The 19,412-nt window shown below is 39.9% G+C and overlaps 1 protein-coding gene across 2 annotated transcripts in view; it reads right to left on the bottom strand.

Annotated features, from left to right (window-relative positions):
* Positions 1-4,084: 4,084 nt before the first annotated feature.
* The window catches only part of LOC308459507 (ubiquitin-conjugating enzyme E2 E2), a 129,619-nt gene continuing 114,291 nt past the window's right edge, over positions 4,085-19,412 (bottom strand). For both annotated transcript variants that reach the window (XM_080975100.1, XM_080975099.1), the window contains 3 exons: positions 11,661-11,793; positions 8,081-8,228; positions 4,085-4,858 (listed from right to left, as the gene is read on the bottom strand). In XM_080975100.1, the coding sequence (XP_080831226.1) occupies positions 4,761-4,858; positions 8,081-8,228; positions 11,661-11,793 (379 nt within the window). In that variant the 3' untranslated portion in view covers positions 4,085-4,760. The remainder of the gene's footprint in view (positions 4,859-8,080; positions 8,229-11,660; positions 11,794-19,412) is intronic.

The following is a 19,412-nucleotide window of genomic DNA, read 5'->3' as shown; positions in this document are numbered from 1 at the left end:
TTCACGCCCCCCCAAAATAGTCTGGCCCCCCACAAAGTCTGAGGGATAGTGGACCAGCCCCCTGCTGAAAAAGTTTGCTGACCCCTGTCTAGCAGATCAAGATGATCAGGTGGCAGCAAAAACTGCAAGGTTTTTAGCGGGAGCAATAAGATCTTATTATTTATTGATGGAAACCTCCAAAATGTATTTTGTACAGTTAAGTTTTTACCTCTATCTTCAGTACATTTATTTTATTGCTATGGCTAGTGGCTGATGCAAATATTCTTCTGATCTGATCTTAAGAGTCTCATGCTCTGCCATCTGAGAAAGCCAGGCGTTTCAAGATGTCAGAATGATGGCATAATCATATACAGTGGTGCCTCGCAAGACGAAATTAATTCGTTCCGGGAGTTTTGTCTTCTTGCGATTTTTTTCGTCTTGCAAAGCACGGTGTCGGGAAAGTTTTGGAAAAGCTTCAAAAATCACCAAAGTCTTTAAAAACCTCAAAAAAGGCTACCACACCGCGTTCTATGAGTTGCTCCTCGAAGTCAAGTCGCAACTGTATTAACGGTGTTAAGAAAAAGGAAACAAACTTGCAAGACGTTTCCGTCTTGCGAAGCAAGCCCATAGGGAAAATCGTCTTGCGAAGCAGCTGCTCAAAAAACAAAAAACCCTTTCGTCTAGCGAGTTTTTTGTCTTGCGAGGCATTCGTCTTGCGAGGTACCACTGTAAATGTTGTGAAATACACTGAGAAACAAGATCTAATTTGCCATAGACTTACACTGTGAAGAGGATTGAGAAGTGGTTTATTCTGAGGTTTAAATGAAATAATTGACTGACTTCATAAAGTCTCATACAAAACATATGGACAAACTTTATCATGTTAACCTGATTATGTTTGCCAAAGGCTAGGGATAAGTCTGCAGCAAATGTCACTGGAGGCATTGCAAGAGTGGAGGAGTAGAAACTATGAGGCAATGCATCGTTTCCAATAATTGCTTCCCTTAGCATCCTGCCTCCTGGTGCTTGCTTGAACATTTTGCCTTGACACCATTTTTAAATGCAGACATAATCCTTATTGATTGTAATTTACCTTCACCTGAAGTACCAAACAGCAGAGCTGGTGAGCGAATGCAAGATTCTTGCCTGTGAACATGTTGTTTGTCTTCATTATAATTAGGAAAAGACTGTGGGGTTTTTTTAAAAGCAAGCATAGCTAATGGGAATGAATACAGATGGATCGTTTAGCCATCTTTTCCAGTTTTTTTTTTCCAGAGAGCACATTTAAGCCAAATGGCCGTGAAATGACAAACAGACTGACACTAGTCCCCAAATATTTTCAATCATCTTTCTTGTACAAGGATTCCTGTGGCCCTAGTTAGGAGATCTTGCTAAAATTTTCTAGAGCTGAATCAAACTGAATCAAGACGTTCCCCCCCCCCTTTGAATTTACATTTACCAATGTAATTTACCAAGAGACATATAAAATGCAATCAATATTAGAACAAGATTAAAACATGCTTTACATTTTAAGGAAGTAACAAGATAATACTGCACGTACATACTTAAAATTCCTGCAAAAACTGTATTACTTAACAATATTTTATACAAAGTTCCTTCTCTCATTCTTCCTCGTCCTGAATAAGACTAGTGTTAGTATGATACAAGATTCTGATATACTAGGGTATTATCCTTGCCTCACGGAGTTCAATAGGGCTTACTTTCACAGAGGTAGATACAGGACTGCAGCCTTAACGTATGTATCAAGATTTACTGTACATCTAAAGGAATGGTTTTTAATGTTTTAGAGTTTATAGGAATGATTGTTTTATAGTTTGCAGAAATGGTTTTTGAATTTGTATTTTTTTTGTACTTCATTTCACTTTTGTATATTTATTTTAAATTAAGTAAAATTGTGAAATTATAAGAGGCAACATGCTTGCATCTGTAAAAAAAAAAAAAAAAGACAATTTAAATATCAATACTGGAGCTTATACTTTCCAAATCACAACACCCACTTAGCAGAGTATTTTCTTCCATACTGACATGTCTAAAATTAGCTTGAAGGTCAATTCTGAGTAGAAATAGCCTTGCCACAAGTACCCTTGCTGGAAGTGTTTAGTGCAGTAGACTTGTTTTTTGAACAGCACAACAAGGATTTAGTAAGGACAAGTGTTGCTTTTAAAAGTTTAAAACACAATCCATGGGGCAATGGGCGAGACGGCATAGACAATGCACACTCAGTGCAGTTTTAGCGTGCAGCACACAGCAGTAAAAACCTCCTGCATCCAAGGATGGATAAGACAAAATGTACAAAACTGCATATGTGGGTTGAACATAAATAGTGCTGTGCCCTGTGCTTGCATGGACAAAGATTTCACAGCTATGTCTGAACTTGGCTTTCTTTCCTCTTATCCAGCTTGTAGGCAGCATGTTGTTGACAACAGACAATATTTTGTTTGGTTCCGTTCCTTCTAGTGCTCTGGCATTAGAAGTGCAACCAGTTTCCACTAAAGGGCTGAGCTGTCCCTCCACAATTCCTGAAGATGCTTGGCCGCGCTCCTTTTTCATCTTCCTTCAAGTCTCCCTTGTTACACATTTGTGACCTCTCCTTTTTATATTTGCTTCTTCAGATTTTTTGTCTGTTACTGTTCTTCATGGCATCATCTATACTAAAAGTTGTGATCACAGGACACCTGTCCTCACAAACATTTCCACTGCAAAATAGGTTGAAGTTGAGAAATTTGCATTTTTTGAACCAGTAAAAAATTTAAGCATGGTAACCCTGTGAGTTCAGGGACCTACAAGGATTGCAAAATGATTTCAGTGCTGAGGATGCAAGTCAGATATGCATTACAAGTCACTTGCTTCTTACACTGGGTTTATGTTGTGGGAAATAGGCAGAAATGCCTATACAGTCATACCTTGGAAGTCAAACGGAATCCGTTTGACACCCAAGGTGCAGCTTCCAATTGGCTGCAGGAGCGTCCTGAAATCAACTGGAAGCTGAGCCAGGTGTTCAGCTTCTGAAAATCATTCAAAAACCGGAACAATCACTTCTGGTTTTTGATCGTTCGGGAGCCAAAACATTCCAAGTTTACAGGCATTCGGCTTCCGAGGTTCCACTGTACTCAAACCACCACCTTAGAACCAGCCCGCTATGAGCAATCTTACCTTCTGGAGCACTGCACTGAATGAGTCTTCCCCCAAAAGTTATTTCTACAACGCAAAATGAGCTTTTAAACTGGCTTGCTGTGAACTGCGTAAAGTTGAAAGCGTATGTTAAACGTGGATCATTTGCAAGTGACCTGTGTATGTATATACATATATATATATATACACACACACCTTAGATGAGCCTAGAGACAAGGTGAAACAGTGCCAAGCTAAAGAGCTGCGTTTTAGGAGAGCTGCTGATTCTATATAACTGATAAGCATAAAATGACACAACAAATTGCGGTATGCTCTTCGACGTGAGCATATTTTGTTTGATATAAGGTGAATGATATAACCTATATAGTGTTAAGATATTGCTACCTACAAAAAAACGAGTGATCCTTTTTTTAAAGATCCAGTGTAAGCTGCCATGTGTTGTAAACCTTGATAATGTTGTGACACATACTGTATGACAAGAGATTTGCTTTGTTGTGAAAAGTGGAACAGTATGAACAAATTTTATTACAACATAATTTACGCATCCCACTGCAGATCGAGAGATGTTTGCAAGTGCTAATCAAGTAGACGCCATCCCAGATAAAATCAGGGAGTATGTCAACAGCGATTGCCTTTTACACAGCTATTGGAATTGCTTCTTGTGAACTGGGTATTGTAGGGCAGTGGAGACACCTCGGATTTTAACCCTGCCAATGTCATCCTGGAGATGATGATCTTTAACAAAGGACATTAAAATTGGATGTGTTAACAGTATCGTTGTGCTTCCCTTTTCCCGTGGCAATTGATCCACAAATAGCATACTGGAGCTGGCCCTTAGGGGGAAAAGAACAACTCGGAACTAAAAGCAACTGTAGATTCTTTAGTTTTATGCAAGTTCAGAAACATGCGGAGCTGACCTGGGTCCACTGCACAAGGAGCATTACAAGAAGTGCATGTTATCAGCCACAGTGTTTTGTTTTTTTATTGAGTGCTTTAATAATACAAGTGTACATCAACTGATCCACAGTCAAAAGTGGCAGGTCCCTAAGAAATTTACAAGCACTTTTCTTTTAAGTAAATCAAAATACGTATCATCTGGTTCAACCCAGCAGCCTAGTGTTTGGGAAAAGAGCAGGCTGGTGTTAAAACACAGTCTTAGTAATGCACAGTGATTCTTAAGTTTTATGCTTTTTTTTTTAATACAAAACCGGTTCCCAGTAACATGCACCCACCATTAAAGACTTCCGTACAAAAAAATAACCCTAAACACTACATTTAAGTAGAAACAATATATAGTTCTGAGTTTTGTTTGCTTGTTTCCCCCCCAAAGACACAACAAAGAAAAAAAATACATTAATACAAAGCTTTGTGACAAAGCTCTATACTATTACAGCTCCAACATTCCTTGCACTGTAACCCCAAATTCCCAATCTATATTTTAAAGATACAGTTTTCAAGTTGAACAGAAAAAAATAAAATAAAAGAATAAAAATAAAGGGGGAAAGGGGACAAGGGCAATCAACTTTGTCACAAAATGCTTCCAAACGTAATAAAAATAAGAAGGGGAGGGCTATTGATGCACTTGGTGAATGTGCTTGCACAGGTCCAGCATGTTCCACAGCAGATTCCTATGTAGCGTATCTCTTGGTCCACTGTCTGGCCATTCTGTCATGCTCTGCTCTGTTTGTCATATACTGAGTAGCAATACTTCCAACCAGGGGGTCAGCTGCAAAGGGAGAAAACCAGTCAACCAATTGCTATGCTCTAAGCGAACTGTTCACTCTGGCCACAATGCAAAAGCAACAGCACCCATGATGCCAGATCTGAATGTTAGAATAAAGGAATAACACTGACTAAGAAGGACTGCGCCCTATCATCTGTGCCACAGACAGAAACCAAACTGACCCCCCTGATTCTGAAGGGTGTCCTAATTACAATACTTCATGTTACATGTAGTTTGCAACAAAGCTCTCTGGAGCAGGAACTATCATCTTCTACGCTACTTTGCAAAGTGCTATGCAAACTTATGGTACACAGTCTACAGTAAACAATATATATCCGATATGACCCAACCCTAGTTGCGTTTCTGATGGGCAGATAAATGAGACAGCCTTCATTTGGATGCAGGAGTGACTTGTGGTTTCATGGAGACCTCAGTGTCTCGCCTCTTTACTAGCAAATGGCGAGTATGCAGTTTGGTGGGTTTAGGAGCAAAACTTCCACTCTACCTGTTCTAATGCAAATCCAGTGTTTCCCCCCACCCCAAGGCTCCCTTACGCTTTTTGCCATTTTCGACAATGCAAAATCTGAAGGCTGAAATACCAGCAAGCTTCATGCATGCACCATTCACTCCCGTGCAAAACTGTAAATGGGACCGGAGACAAGGTATCTCATTCTCATGGCATCATTTTTTTCAAATTAACAACAACAACAACATTAATAACAATAATTAATAATAATAATGCAGATGCTATCATTTTATAATTTCTTATTCCTCTATCACAACTACTTCATTTATTTCTTCCGCCAAGGTAGAAGGGGGGGGTTATTGTTTTGCTGTTTTATTTTACTTCTTTCCTTGTTTTTATCCTGTATTTTATTCCGTGAACCGCCCTGATATCTTATGATGAAGGGCTGTATATAAAGCTAATAAAATAAATGAATAAACCAACACACAGCAATAAATCCACCTAGTTGCTAGCAAGAATCGGAAAGCAGTTAACTACAATTTGCTCCCTGATGGTGCTGACACAGTTTACAAGTCAAATCTCACGACGCTTGTTTAAAAGGGACAAGCACGTGCCTGCCTTGAGTGATCAGAAATAAAAGGCCGGCGATGTAAAGCCAGAGAGGGAAGATCTTCTCCTCTACATCTTTTGCAGATTACCGCAAGAACACCAGAAGTTTCAGGAGCAAATACCTCTTTTTCATTTCCTCGGCACGGCTTGCTTGAGAAGAACAGCGGTGCTTGCCAATGAAGCTGCAGCTGTGCGTCAAACTCAGTTTAATCACTGCGTATGGCTGGAGGTTAATTAGCTGCCATTCTTATTACTATTTGTTGTTCTAATGAAGATTTGCATAAATCCAAGCCTACTGGGTAACTAATACATGTCGTCCCCCTCCCCTTCGCGTTGGAAAACCTGCATGTTTTGTATTTTATTTTTGTGGAAGGACTCGCTACTGCCTTTCCATTTGACCTGATCTGCTTTTGCCCATTAGATGAGTAGTGAACAAAGAGCACAAGGTTGCTTATCATTGCAGGGCCCCCGCCAGGTTTCTGCCTTTAAAGTGGGCTGGGGCAGGCTAAGATGAAGGGAAGACAGAGGGCACTGAAAATTGCTTCCAGCTGACAGAGAACAGAGAACACTCTGTGTGTGTGTGTGTGTTTCTCTGAGATGTGCCTGGGGTATTCTCAAAGCAATTCCCCCACTGAAAGAAAAAAGGTAGTCAATTTGCTTCTTCATGTTCAAAATCAGATTACAAAGCATGACTAATCTGACAATTTGTTAAAATTGCACCAGACCTATACTGGGTCTAAAAGAAATGGGCCTAAAGCCAGAAAAGAGCACTGCCAGAATTTATTTAAAAAAAAAGAAATTCCATCATGCCATCGTGAGTTCTCCCTTAAAAGTCCCTGTATGAATCTGTTTCGGTTTTAAAGAGGAAACACCATCCCACAAATGCACAATTGTTATAAACAAAGAAATGATCCAGGCAAGAAAGGAAAAATTTGAAGAAAGCATTTCGTATGAATTTGGCATTAAGTAGTCGGATAAACCCAGCTCACACCAGCTGTAGAATATTAATTCCATCACTTCCTATGAGTAGTTTAAACGTAAATTAAGTATTGAAAAACTGGGTTAGTTCACATTACATGGAGGCTGCACTTTTAACATTTTAATATTTTACTGTTTCAATATTTTAAAGTTGTTTTTTAATCTTGTTTTTAAGTTGCATTCATTCAACTTGTTTTATTATTGTTTGTTAGCCGCCCTGAGCCCGGCCTTGGCTGGGGAGGGCGGGGTATAAATAAAAATTATTATTATTATTATTGTGGAACCCCTGGCTTGGATGCTCACTCCTCCCTGCATGAGCTCTGTTTAGTTAGTAACTTTCTCATTTGCAGCAAACCACAACTTGACCTTGTATCCCAAAACAATAAACTATGGTTTGTGCTCACCCTGCTAAACCAGGATTGTAAACCAAGGTTGATTCTGGTATGCTGCAGATCATCAATGCATCATTAAACTATGTTTTGCTGCAAATCAGAAATTAACTATTTAAGTAGAATACACAAAGAGAAGAAGAAATTAAGGAGAGTGTGCGACGCCTGAGCTTGTTCCCTAGTGCCAAACCATGTTTGAGCCATGGTATTAAATTAAGAGAAAAACTCCAGGGTGGCTGAATCAGCAGAAAATCTTTTCAGTGCAAAAAGCAATTCAATTGATTTGTCGGTGATTTCCCCCCAACACTAGATAGAAAAATCAATAGCTGCTATCTTTACCATCGAAACGTATGAAGTACTTATTATTGCAAATAAAAATATGTTACTGACTTAAATAGATTTTAGTATTGATAGCAAAACAGACAAACTACTCCATCTATTAATATTTTTGACAGCTGACACTGAATGAATAGAGATGCCACTCCCTGCCGCCCTGCACTTTAACAGAAGCCTAAAATGTAACAATTAAGCAGGAAAAGTTTTCCCCAGCATGCTCAATTTCTGCATGCCAGATTTTTGTTAAAAACACAGTAGCAGGGCTAGGCAAACGGCTCAACTCTATGAATGCACTCAGCCTAAATTGCATTCATTACCTGCAACACAGGTACTTTGGGTTAACCATTTGCTAATCTAAATCACTGTAGTAGCCTTTCATGGATAACTGAAGATGTAAATCTGTTATATCACCATCCAGCTATATACAATACAGCGCAGAAGTCTTACCAGGGTTGCAGTCTGTAAGAAGTGAGCAGATGGAAAGAAGGACTTTAGATATGGTTAATGCTGGACTCCAGTTGTCTTTTAAAATATCCAAGCAAATCACTCCTTGACTGTTAATATTACAATGATAAATTCTTGTCCGGAATGTGACCTGGGGAAAACCAAGAACAATTGAGTAGATATCAAATATATCCTACTATTTATAATAAATCAAATATATACTGCTATTCGTAATAAATACAACTTGCTTCAAACTGTTTTTTATTATTTTGTGTTTTAATGTTGTAACCCAGCCTGGGATCTTAGGGTGAAAGGCAGGGACTAAACAAACCAACAATTATCCACGCTAATAAAGATTTCCACTCCATTCCATCATATAAACAAAAAGCATTCTAATTTGTCCAAGTTCTGGCCCTTACATAGTCAAAACAGCACCATTCTCATACAAGAGGAAGATATTAGCAGGCTTAAAAGGTAAAGGGACCCCTGACTATTAGGTCCAGTTGTGACTGACTCTGGGGTTGCGGCTCTCATCTTGCTTTATTGGCCGAGGGAGCCGGCGTACAGCTTCTGGGTCATGTGGCCAGCATGACTAAGCTGCTTCTGACGAACCAGAGCAATGCACGGAAACGCCGTTTACCTTCCCGCCGGAGTGCTACCTATTTATCTACTTGCGCCTTGACGTGCTTTCGAACTGCTCGGTTGGCAGGAGCAGGGACCGAGCAATGGGAGCTCACCCCGTCGCGGGGATTCGAACCGCCAACCTTCTGATCGGCAAGTCCTAGGCTCTGTGGTTTAACCCACAGCACCACCCGCGTCCAATCAGCAGGCTTAGGGGGACCCTAATGTTTGTAGAAGTAGAAGCAATTTTTAGAAGAACCACCTGTGTGTGTGTGTGTGTTTGTTTGTGTGTGTGTGTGTGTGTTGGGGGGAGGAGTCAAAGCAGCCCAATGTGTCCTGAGTGTGCTTAGCATGGACTGCTGACTGACTGTTGACAGGAAAAAGCATAAAAAAAGGTGGGTGGAGTGGAAGAGAGCATGGCTCTCTGCACTGTGGCTGGTCCCACATGGTATCACAGAGACCTGATTGGCTTGAACAAGTTGGGCCATTTTGTATCATTGGACCCAAGCATTGGAATTCTCTTTCAAAAGAGATATATGCTGACTTTCAGGTGTCTCCTGAAGACCTTTTGATGCTAACAGGCCTGTGCAGCTATTTAAACTTTATCGATTAGCCAGTCATCTTAATGATTATTTTGTATTGTTTTTATGGTGCTTCCATAGAATCATAGAATTGTAGGGACCCCAAGGGTCATCTAGTCCAACCCCCTGCAATGCACGAATCCTGCCCACAGCTACCCCTGGGTGGACTCAAACCACCAGCCTTCTGGTTAACAGCCATCGTGCCAGTTGCATACATTATTGTATACCACCATGATGTTTCATGGGAGCTGGCTGACTATAAACATTTTATAAAGAAGGAAATATTATATAAATATTATAATCCCATATAATATGTTTTTTATTTGTGTACTGTTGCTTGCTTTCTATGTCAGTATATATTTGTCTGGGTCTCGTGGTGTAGGCATGTGAGTGGGTCATTGGTTGAAGATATGAGACTGAATTATGGGGGTAGTTGCAGAGCGAATTGGAGGTGGTGTTAGAAGAGTGATGTTTGAGTACCTTATGTAATAGTATGCTTGAGAGGAACTGAGTGGAATGCACTTTTAGATGTAGTTACATTAAGTTGCATTTATGGTTGTATAGGGGGCTGGGAATTTAATTGGATTGCCTTGCTTAACTTTATGATGGATTGCACATATGGTGGGTTGGGAAGAGTGGTTTTATTTTTCATTCAATTGGTTGCTAATTACGTTGTTTCAAAATGTGGCATCTTTATTTTATTTTTTTATAGATGTCTTTCATTTGTGATGTTTCATTTGTGATGTTTCAGAAGATATTTTGATGAGTTGTTAATTATGTTGTCCTGAAATGTGAAATGTTTATTGTATTTTTATAGTGGATGTTGTTTTAGGGGATGCCCTACTTACCTGTTAATTGTGGTGCTCTATAATGCGCATTTAAAAAAATTGTTTTTTAGTATTTGATGTTTATTATGTCTTAACATATGCAGGAAATTGCTTTTATTCTGTCTGAATAAATATTTACATAATTTAATATAAATAATACAATGCAATATGAATAGTGCAAAATTGAATGTAGATTAAATTAAAACGGGCCGGGGGGGGAGGGAGAGATAGTTTTAACTATCCTCAAAGGTATAGTTTTGTATATCCTAGATGCTGAGTGACCTTTAGGTTCTTGCATGACATGGTATAGTACAGACTTACACTTTTCCACAAATCCTCAGCTCGACAGTCTCTCTATAGAATCAAGAGATGACATTGTCAACTCAGACTTTGTGAACTCTAGTTGGATGAAACACCACAAGGTCTTCAAATGGGATTTGACATAGCAGGCTTTTAAAACAACAAAGAAGTAAAGTCTAATACATAATAACCCTAACATCATGTGTCCAGTTCTGGGCACCACAGTTCAAGAAAGACACTGACAAACTGGAACGTGTCCAGAGGAGGGCAACCAAAATGGTCAAAGGCCTGGAAACGATGCCTTATGAGGAACGGCTAAGGGAGCTGGGCATGTTTAGCCCGGAGAAGAGGAGGTTAAGGGGTGATATGATAGCCATGTTCAAATATATAAAAGGATGTCACATAGAGGAGGGAGAAAGGTTGTTTTCTGCTGCTCCAGAGAAGCGGAGACGGAGCAATGGATCCAAACTACAAGAAAGAAGATTCCACCTAAACATTAGGAAGAACTTCCTGACAGTAAGAGCTGTTGGACAGTGGAATTTGCTGCCAAGGAGTGTGGTGGAGTCTCCTTCTTTGGAGGTCTTTAAGCAGAGGCTTGACAACCATATGTCAGGAGTGCTCTGATGGTGTTTCCTGCTTGGCAGGGGGTTGGAGTCGATGGCCCTTGTGGTCTCTTCCAACTCTATGATTCTATGATCACAAATACTTTTGAAAGCCCTTGTTTTATTTCCCTCCACCCCAATTTTGGAAAAATGCCAGAATCTAACCAAATTTTAAAACATTCCCCATCTTTGATCACTTGCACAAACCCACAGTTTTTGACTTTATTTCTTGGAGAACTTCCTTAAAATATATACACAGAACAATGAAATCTTATATATGTCTATTTGTAAGTAATTCCACTGTGTTCATTGGTTCTTGCTCCTAGGGATGCATAGGACTGCAGCCTTAATATTTAAAAAATAGTTATAATGAAGGAAAGAAAGGCAAACCATGAGCAATAACCAAGGTTTGTTCTTGAAATATTTGTCAATTCTGTCTAATGAGATTGGATTCTGGGTCTTTGACATCACCTGACAGACATCAGATCATAATGGTCATTATTTCTTCATATAATTCTAAAAGCAGCCATGCACCTTTATAAGTATTTTGTTCATTTCCTTTTGTACATAATACAATTCTACACGTGTATCAAGATTGGTTCTGAAACTACTTACTTTTCAGTATAAATTATTAATTTTACTCATCCCTTACCTTGGGTGGTTTAAAGGGATAGTCTGGTGAGAAGGTAATATCAAGGAAAAAAACTCCTCCCTCATACACAGAACCTGGAGGCCCAAGTATAGTTGATCTCCATTCATAAATGTTGTCTCCCTTAGGTCCAGCACTGTAAAATAAAGTAAAGCATATTAAATAACTGAAAAATAATACTTGTGCAGCACATCAGTTATATTTTTCATAAGTATTGTTTTCAAAGTGGATTAGAACTGAAAATAAATCACATTTTTGGACCTGTTTACTGTGTATATGAGGTCATTTTCTGTAACCTAAAGTAGGTTTCCCCACCCCCAGAAACAGTTGTTAGACATTCTGTATTACTTTATATTGTCATTCACGTTGCCAATTTCTGTTTCCTTTTTTTAAAAAATAAAAAGACCAGTTAAGACATTCTCTATTAATGTACCTTATCATTCACCTTATCACTAGGTGGCATTGTAATAACATTATTTTGGAGGATATGCTACCATAAAACTTTGGCACCATGACAAACAACATTGTTTCTGGACACCTAAGCCATTCCAGTAACAGATGACTTCTTTATTCCTTAATTACGACACTATGTATTCAAAGTAAAAACAAACACAAAGAAAAATGATTTTTCTCTGTCTCTCTCACATACATATTATCAACTAAGATGTTCCTAATGTACATAAGCACAGGTGGCTGGCATCATGACAAGCAACATTTTAAAACAGATATCTAGATCATTCTAGCAACAGAAGGCTACTGCAGCCAACAATTATTACATAATGCACTGAGAAGTGGAAACTAAGCTCAAGAAAGGATGCTCAGACCAGTTAAATTATGAAAGATGTTGTCTGTAATAAACACAGGTGCATAAACCAAATCCATACACACCTTACAAACTCTTTGAAGAATTCTGATTATCACAACTTACATCTAAAACTCACGTTCTTGTAATAAAAGGTAAAGGAAACACAGAAGTAAGTTTAGAAAACAGCAAATTCTCTCTTTCACACACACAATTATGTGGTAATTTCAGTCTAGGTATCAAGACTCTCCCTTCCCCAAGTTTACACTCTGAGGGTAAAAATTTGAGAAACAGCATAACTTGTTGCTAATCCCACCCCACAACTATGCACATTATACTCATTACATACAGCCAAAATATGAAAACCACAGCCCTATGAATCGTAACACATTGCTTTTTTTATTAAAAAAACCATATTTATTTTAGAATAAGCAATAATGAGATTTTATCTGTAATAATGAAAAACATTCAAAATACAGGAGGTGCAGCAAGAAAACTGCTGGCACATTTGCAATGCTAAGCAGGTATGGTTTCAGATTGGATGGGGGACCCCATGTTGAGATACCGGCATTGCAGGGGGTTGGACTAGATGACCCTCAGGGTCCCTTTCTACTCATTTAAACCAATGACCCATGCTGGTTGTGGCTGATGGGAGTTGGAGACTGATGGGAACCTGGAGTATCACAAGTTAAATTACACTGTGTTTCTGATGGATGCTTTCACTTCTGATACTATTCACAATAAACAATTATAGCTGTAACTATATTTAACTATAATAATTCCTATAAAATATATGGTGACATTTGCAAGGACAGTGTTCTTATGAAAAACTTACATCTGTCTGCTTTAGGATTCATGCAAACTTGGGTCTCCAGTTGTTTTTGGACTACAACTCCCATCATCCCTAACTAGCAGGATCAGTGGTTAGGGATGATGGGAATTGTAGTCCAAAAACAGCTGGAGACCCAAGTATGGGAAACCCTGGTCTACTTCCAAGCTTTTCAGACCAAGAACCTGCACTCAATCCCAAACTGCAATGTACAGTAATACCTCCGTGAACATCCGCCTTGTCTAGCGTCCATTCCAGTGAACGTCTGCAGCAAACCTGGTAGTACCGGAACGGGTTACTTCTGAGTTTGCTGCTCGTGCATGCGCAAAAGCGCTAAATCACGCTTTGTGCATGCGCAGAAGTGCAAACCACTCCACGCGCATGCACAGACACAGTTCTTTGCCCAGTGTCCTTTTTGGCTAGAGGATGGGGCTCTGGAATGGATCCTGGCTGCAAAATGAGGTGCGACTGTATTCATTTTTTTAAAACCCTAGATACAAAGGAAGCGGGTGTCCTATATTTTTAATATTTCAAACTGAAGAGAAATTTTGTAAAGTGTGCTTTTCATGCAGGGTGAAAATACCCATAGAAAAATATTCCCTCTCTCCCCTTTGGGAGGGAGGGACATAAATTTAATGATATCCCACACAACCTCAGAGGAAGAAAACAGTGAGGGTGTCATTGGTGCAACACACGTCAAATCTGGGCAAGACCCAAGTATCCAGTTGAAGATCAATGGTTTAAACCAGGAATGCTAACTCTTTTCAGCCTAAGGGCCACATTGACCCACAGCCAACCCTATGGAGGTCACATGATGAAGCAGGTGTGGCCAAAGTGCAAAGGTATGCACGTCTGAAGTTATCATTCATTATTATTAGCAGTGTATCCTTAAATTCATTAGGTTATCAGTTCATTAATTCATTAAGGAAGAGCGTCTCCACACACTTCCTCCATTGCAAGCCAGAGGATCCTTTCCATTTACTACTTACTAATGAACTATGTGGGACGCGGGTGGCGCTGTGGTCTAAACCACTGAGCCTAGGGCTTGCCGATCAAAAGGTCGGCGGTTCGACTCCCCGCGATGGGGTGAGCTCCCATTGTTCGGTCCCTGCTCCTGCAAGTAGATAAATAGGTACTGCTCCGGCGGGAAGGTAAACGGTGTTTCCGTGCGCTGCTCTGGTTTCGTCAGAAGCGGCTTAGTCATGCTGGCCACATGACCTGGAAAAACTGTCTGCGGACAAACGCCATCTCCCTCAGCCAGTAAAGCAAGATGAGCACCGCAACCCCAGAGTCGTTCGCAACTGGACTTGACTATCAGGGGTCCGTTAATGAATTATGAAGAATTTGTGCACCCAACTCTCCCTCCAATAATTTATGCTGGCTTCAGAATAGGGGATGCTTACTGGTAGTTCTCTCTTTTTTGAAGTTGCCACCCGCTTTTTAAAAATCGCTGGCTTGCTCTGCTCCACCCCATAACCATCGCTGATGCCTGCCGAAGAAATATGATCTCCCACTGCTCTCAATAAGTGCTTCCTGTAGCTTTGGCTGCTCTCAAGAATGATTGCAAGAGATTTTATCTCTTTGGCAGGCGTCAGCCTGCAGAACCTGATGGACGCAGACGTTCTTAAGGGCTGCGGAAGTGCTCTTAGCAAGGAAGTAGAAGGCAGCTCTCAATATGGAAGTGGTAGCTGCTGCTTCGAAAGGGGTTGCAAAGGATTTTAGGGTATTTATCCACCCCCCAACCCACCCACCCCCCACAACTGAACATGCCAACAAAAGTTTTGGGGGATGACTAAACATTTTCCGGGCAACTGGGTATGGTTTTCCCAGGAGAACAATTGTGGCTTACATATTCAAAAGGTTATTTTCCAGTTCTGACTAATCAGAACCACTGCTTATGTGGTCAGGAAATCCAAGGTTTCAATCACATAACTTTTTGAACAATCTTGGGACAGTACTGTCACTGCGGTGTTGGGCTATAATTTGGCCCCATAACTGAGCTCCTGATGAAGGACAGGCAAAAGGCAGCCTCATTATCTAGTGTCCCCCGTCCCCCCGCTTCAGTCTTAATGCAGTAACTGCTGAAAGTCTCCCAGAGAACCTGGTTACAAAGCGGCCAAAAAATACTGCATTTTTTAAAAATAAAAAAACCACAGAACAAAGTTGATGGTTATTATTTTAAGTAAACAAAAAACAAGCCCTAATAACCTCCTAACAGAATGTGCTGATTTTAATTCCTCTTCTAAACAACCTGTAGTCCTAATTACTAAAATTATCAGTAATTTTGCTGTTGATTTTTGTGGCCCCCGCTTGTACAGCTACCACCACTCTTTACTCTCTTTACAAGATTTTTACTAATGAACATTGTAAAACTGTATTCTTTTTCTGGAAGTGGAGCGGAATATGCTTTTAAAAAACCAAACAGGAATCAGTAATCAGTAAGTGTAATCTACCTTGATACCATATTTTTATTTAGTATGTAATTAGTAGCAGGATCTTCTGCTGCAATGTATACTATACTAACATTAACGGAAAATTGTCCCCCCTCTTTTAATTACTATAATTCAAGATTGATGAATAAAATATTTATGTCTAAATCATTATTTCACTTTGTTCCTAAGTAAAACCTTCTTCTATTTGAAATTACAATATGCCTCTAGCTTTGTTGTCCACCACAATAAATGAATAATATCAGATATTATTGTCAGACAAGACTGATGGTGATTCTGTTGCGAACTGCTGCTCACTATTATTCAGCAGAAAGAAATAAGATTCGATTTAGCCACAATATGGCAATATATTTTCAGGGCATTTCTTATGAAATAGTACCAGCTACAACTGTAATAATACTACTGCAATAATGTACTCAATAAGCAGAGTGTAAAAAATAACTATATCCAGAACAGATGAAGGCTTTTGGCTATGTTCCATGCCTTGCAATATAACCAAGGCATGCAATTATCACATGGCATCATGTCGTGTTCAATGCTCAACTATTCATTTTGTGTGCTGAAAGTTAATAAAACCCTCTTAACTGTTATTCCTTAGGCTCCCTTCAATAAAATATCCAAGTGCATGATTTCTTGCATATAACTGAATGATGACTACTGTTTAAAGCAGTGTATCAGTTCATTAGTCATGGTATCTGCATTAATTTTCTGTAATAGCTGATAACGTTTCACAGATTTCTAAATGGCATACTTTCCTTATAAAGTGGGATGCTGATCTTATTGTATTATGAAATCTTTTAAGGATTAGAAAACATAGTTTTTATTTTAAAGGGAAAACTGGTCTGTTTAAACAATTGAAACAGACACAGCATTGCCATTCATTCGCATCTGACAATGTCTATATCAGGAAACTAGCTGCCAAATGGAATTTAATTTACCCTGTTCTCAGTTTGCATTAACCTTTGAGTAATAAAGTACAGCTGAGACTGCTATAAGAAATAAACTAGAGAATTAATAATGAAAGGGACTTCTGCCATCCATGGAAATACCAATCACAACTTGACTGGGAAGGTTTAATTGTTACTGAACCAAAAAGGTGGCTAACTACTCTTTATCAACCTAAAAAAAATGGATGTGCCACAGCCATAGCACACTTTCTAAGCATGCCTAAGAAGAAAGACCCTGTAAACAAGAAATAATGGAACACAGGAAGCTGCCTTATAGTCCAGACTACCAGGCAGGGAATATTTCCCAGCACTACCTGGAGATACTGGGAACTGAACCTGGGACCTTTTTCATGCAAAGGTGATGCTCTACCATTGAACTATGGCCCCCTCCCCCCAATTCATATATAAAATGTACGAAGTGAAATGCACAGTCCTTCAACATCAGATGGTCAAGCTAGTATTTTTCCAGATTTTCCATGATATAATTACAGGGAAAAATACCTATTGGTATTGTAGAGAGAAACTTAAAATGAAGTCACACAAATGAGAACAAAGGAAATAGATAGGATAAGTCACATTTTTCAGACGCTGTCTAGTTGAAAACCCCACTTATCTAATTTTAAGGAAGCAGCAACATTTATTTATTTGTTCTTTTTTTAAAACAACAACATTCTCCACCAAACATGTTTTGGGCAACTAAAGGTGAGGCCTGGAGTAGGCAATCTGAAGCAGTGTTAGAAACTCAGATATGTAATGGCACCTTCAATCTAGGTTATGGTCGCCACAGCGGAATGTCTATTCACCAGGGGGGTTAGATGATCCAGTGTCCCTTTCAACGCTACAATTCTATGATCTCAACTACATTGCCTGACTGCAGCTTGCTCTTGTGACAATTCATTTGTCCCAGTATGCAAGAAGGAGAAACACACACAGTGGAAATGGAAATAGTATTAACTATGGACTAAGGCAGAGGCTTTTAAACTGTGGTTGCCAATCTAGTGCCCAGAAATCTCCATATAGTCACACCTGGGCCCGCGCCAATAGCAAAACGCACCTGGCAAATTTTGAACACTGATCCAAAGATACCAAATATAACATTCTGATTCAGGGATTAGGACCCTGTGGCCCTTTAGACTACAACTCCCAGAGTCCTTGAGCACTGCCGACATTGGCTTGGTCTTGATGGGAATTATCCATAGGTTCCCTAGTTGTGTTCTATTTCTGTCTTTTTTCAATCCATGTTATCACTGAAAGAAGCAAAGTAACTGGCAGAAAACATGCCTTTAAATATGCTTGCTGTTTTTCTTGCTTCTCAACTTTCCTCCTCAAAGCCTCAATGTTAAATGCAATTAAATGCTTCTACTATTTGCCAGTTCTGTCTGCTTCTCACAGCCCACTTATTGTCAGGCCCAGCAGGGAGCTGCTATTAATTGGCAGATGCTGAAACAAAGGCATGGTCCAAGTAGGCAGAACTGTAGCACAAGATCTGTTGCTACTGCCTTGGGCTACACTCTTCCTCTGGCTTTGATTTGCTTGCTCCAGCCTGACCTTGCAAATCAGCATTCAAGGGCCCAGGGGCAGGGCATACTTCCAAACAGGTAAGGTTGAGGTTGGAGTAAGGCAGGGGCATAGTCAAGGACAGCTGGGTCAAATTCAGGTAAAGCCAGTAAAGCAGGCCAGGTTGGACCAGACTACTCAAAGACTGCTCAGCCTGAAAAACCAAGCATGGGACAACAGTTATTGGTTCCTTGGGTCACCCATTCCAGAGGGGCTTCAGAGCAGCAGTAGCATCTCTAGGCATTATATGAGTGTGGCTAAATTGCAGAAGACTTCAGCCCAATTATTCCATCTGCACGACAGCTGCCCTGGTGGCAGAGTCCCATGTTCCAAACCCTCAGCGCCTTACACAGATATTGTGGAAAACCAGTTGCAGCTGCAGCCAAAGATCTTAGGACTGAAGAGATGGTTGGTAAGACAACTTTGGATGAAGGAAATGCTTAGTTCCACACTGCATTTCATTCCTTAATGCTCTGGTAAAGTATATTAAGATGGAGATTTTTAAAAAAGTGCCGATGCCTGGAAAACTGCTAAAGAGGCCAGGATTGAGAAGAGGAAACCTGGAAGTGTGTGTGTGTTTGTAGTGAAAAGATTATGGATTCCCACTTTATACTGGCAACCATGAACTGAAGAGCAACCCCCTCTCAAATTCTAAGTGTATGGCGGAGGTTTCAGTGGTTGAGTGGTGAGAGAAAAACTCTGAACATGATCCAAGATACTTTCTTTTCTTCCCATATTTGAAGACTCAGCCCCGGTACTGAACATATTGGGCTCCCACTGTCTTCCAAAGCAACTACTCTATTCCGAACTTAAAAATGGAAAGTGTAATGCTGGTGGTCAACAAAAGAGGTTTAAAGACTGTCTCAAGGCAAATCTAAAAAAATGTTGTATAGACACTGACAACTGGGAAACACTGGCCTGTGAACGCTCCAGTTGGAGAACAGCCTTTACCAAAGGTGCCATAGACTTTGAAGACACTCGAACTCAGAACGCAAAGAAGAAACGTGCTAAGAGGAAGGCACGCTTGGCAAATCCACACCATAATCAACTCCCACCCAGGAACCAATGTCCCCACTGTGGAGGGATGTGTGGCTCCAGAATTGGCCTCCACAGTCACTTATGGACTCATTGTAAAAACTGTGTTTATGGAAGACAATCTTACTTGGCTAC

This window comes from Podarcis pityusensis, assembly GCF_964106645.2.
Source record: "Podarcis pityusensis genome assembly, chromosome: 12".
Lineage (NCBI taxonomy): Eukaryota > Metazoa > Chordata > Lepidosauria > Squamata > Lacertidae > Podarcis > Podarcis pityusensis.
Note: the sequence above shows the minus strand (reverse complement) of the source record. Positions and strands in the feature narration are given on the sequence as shown.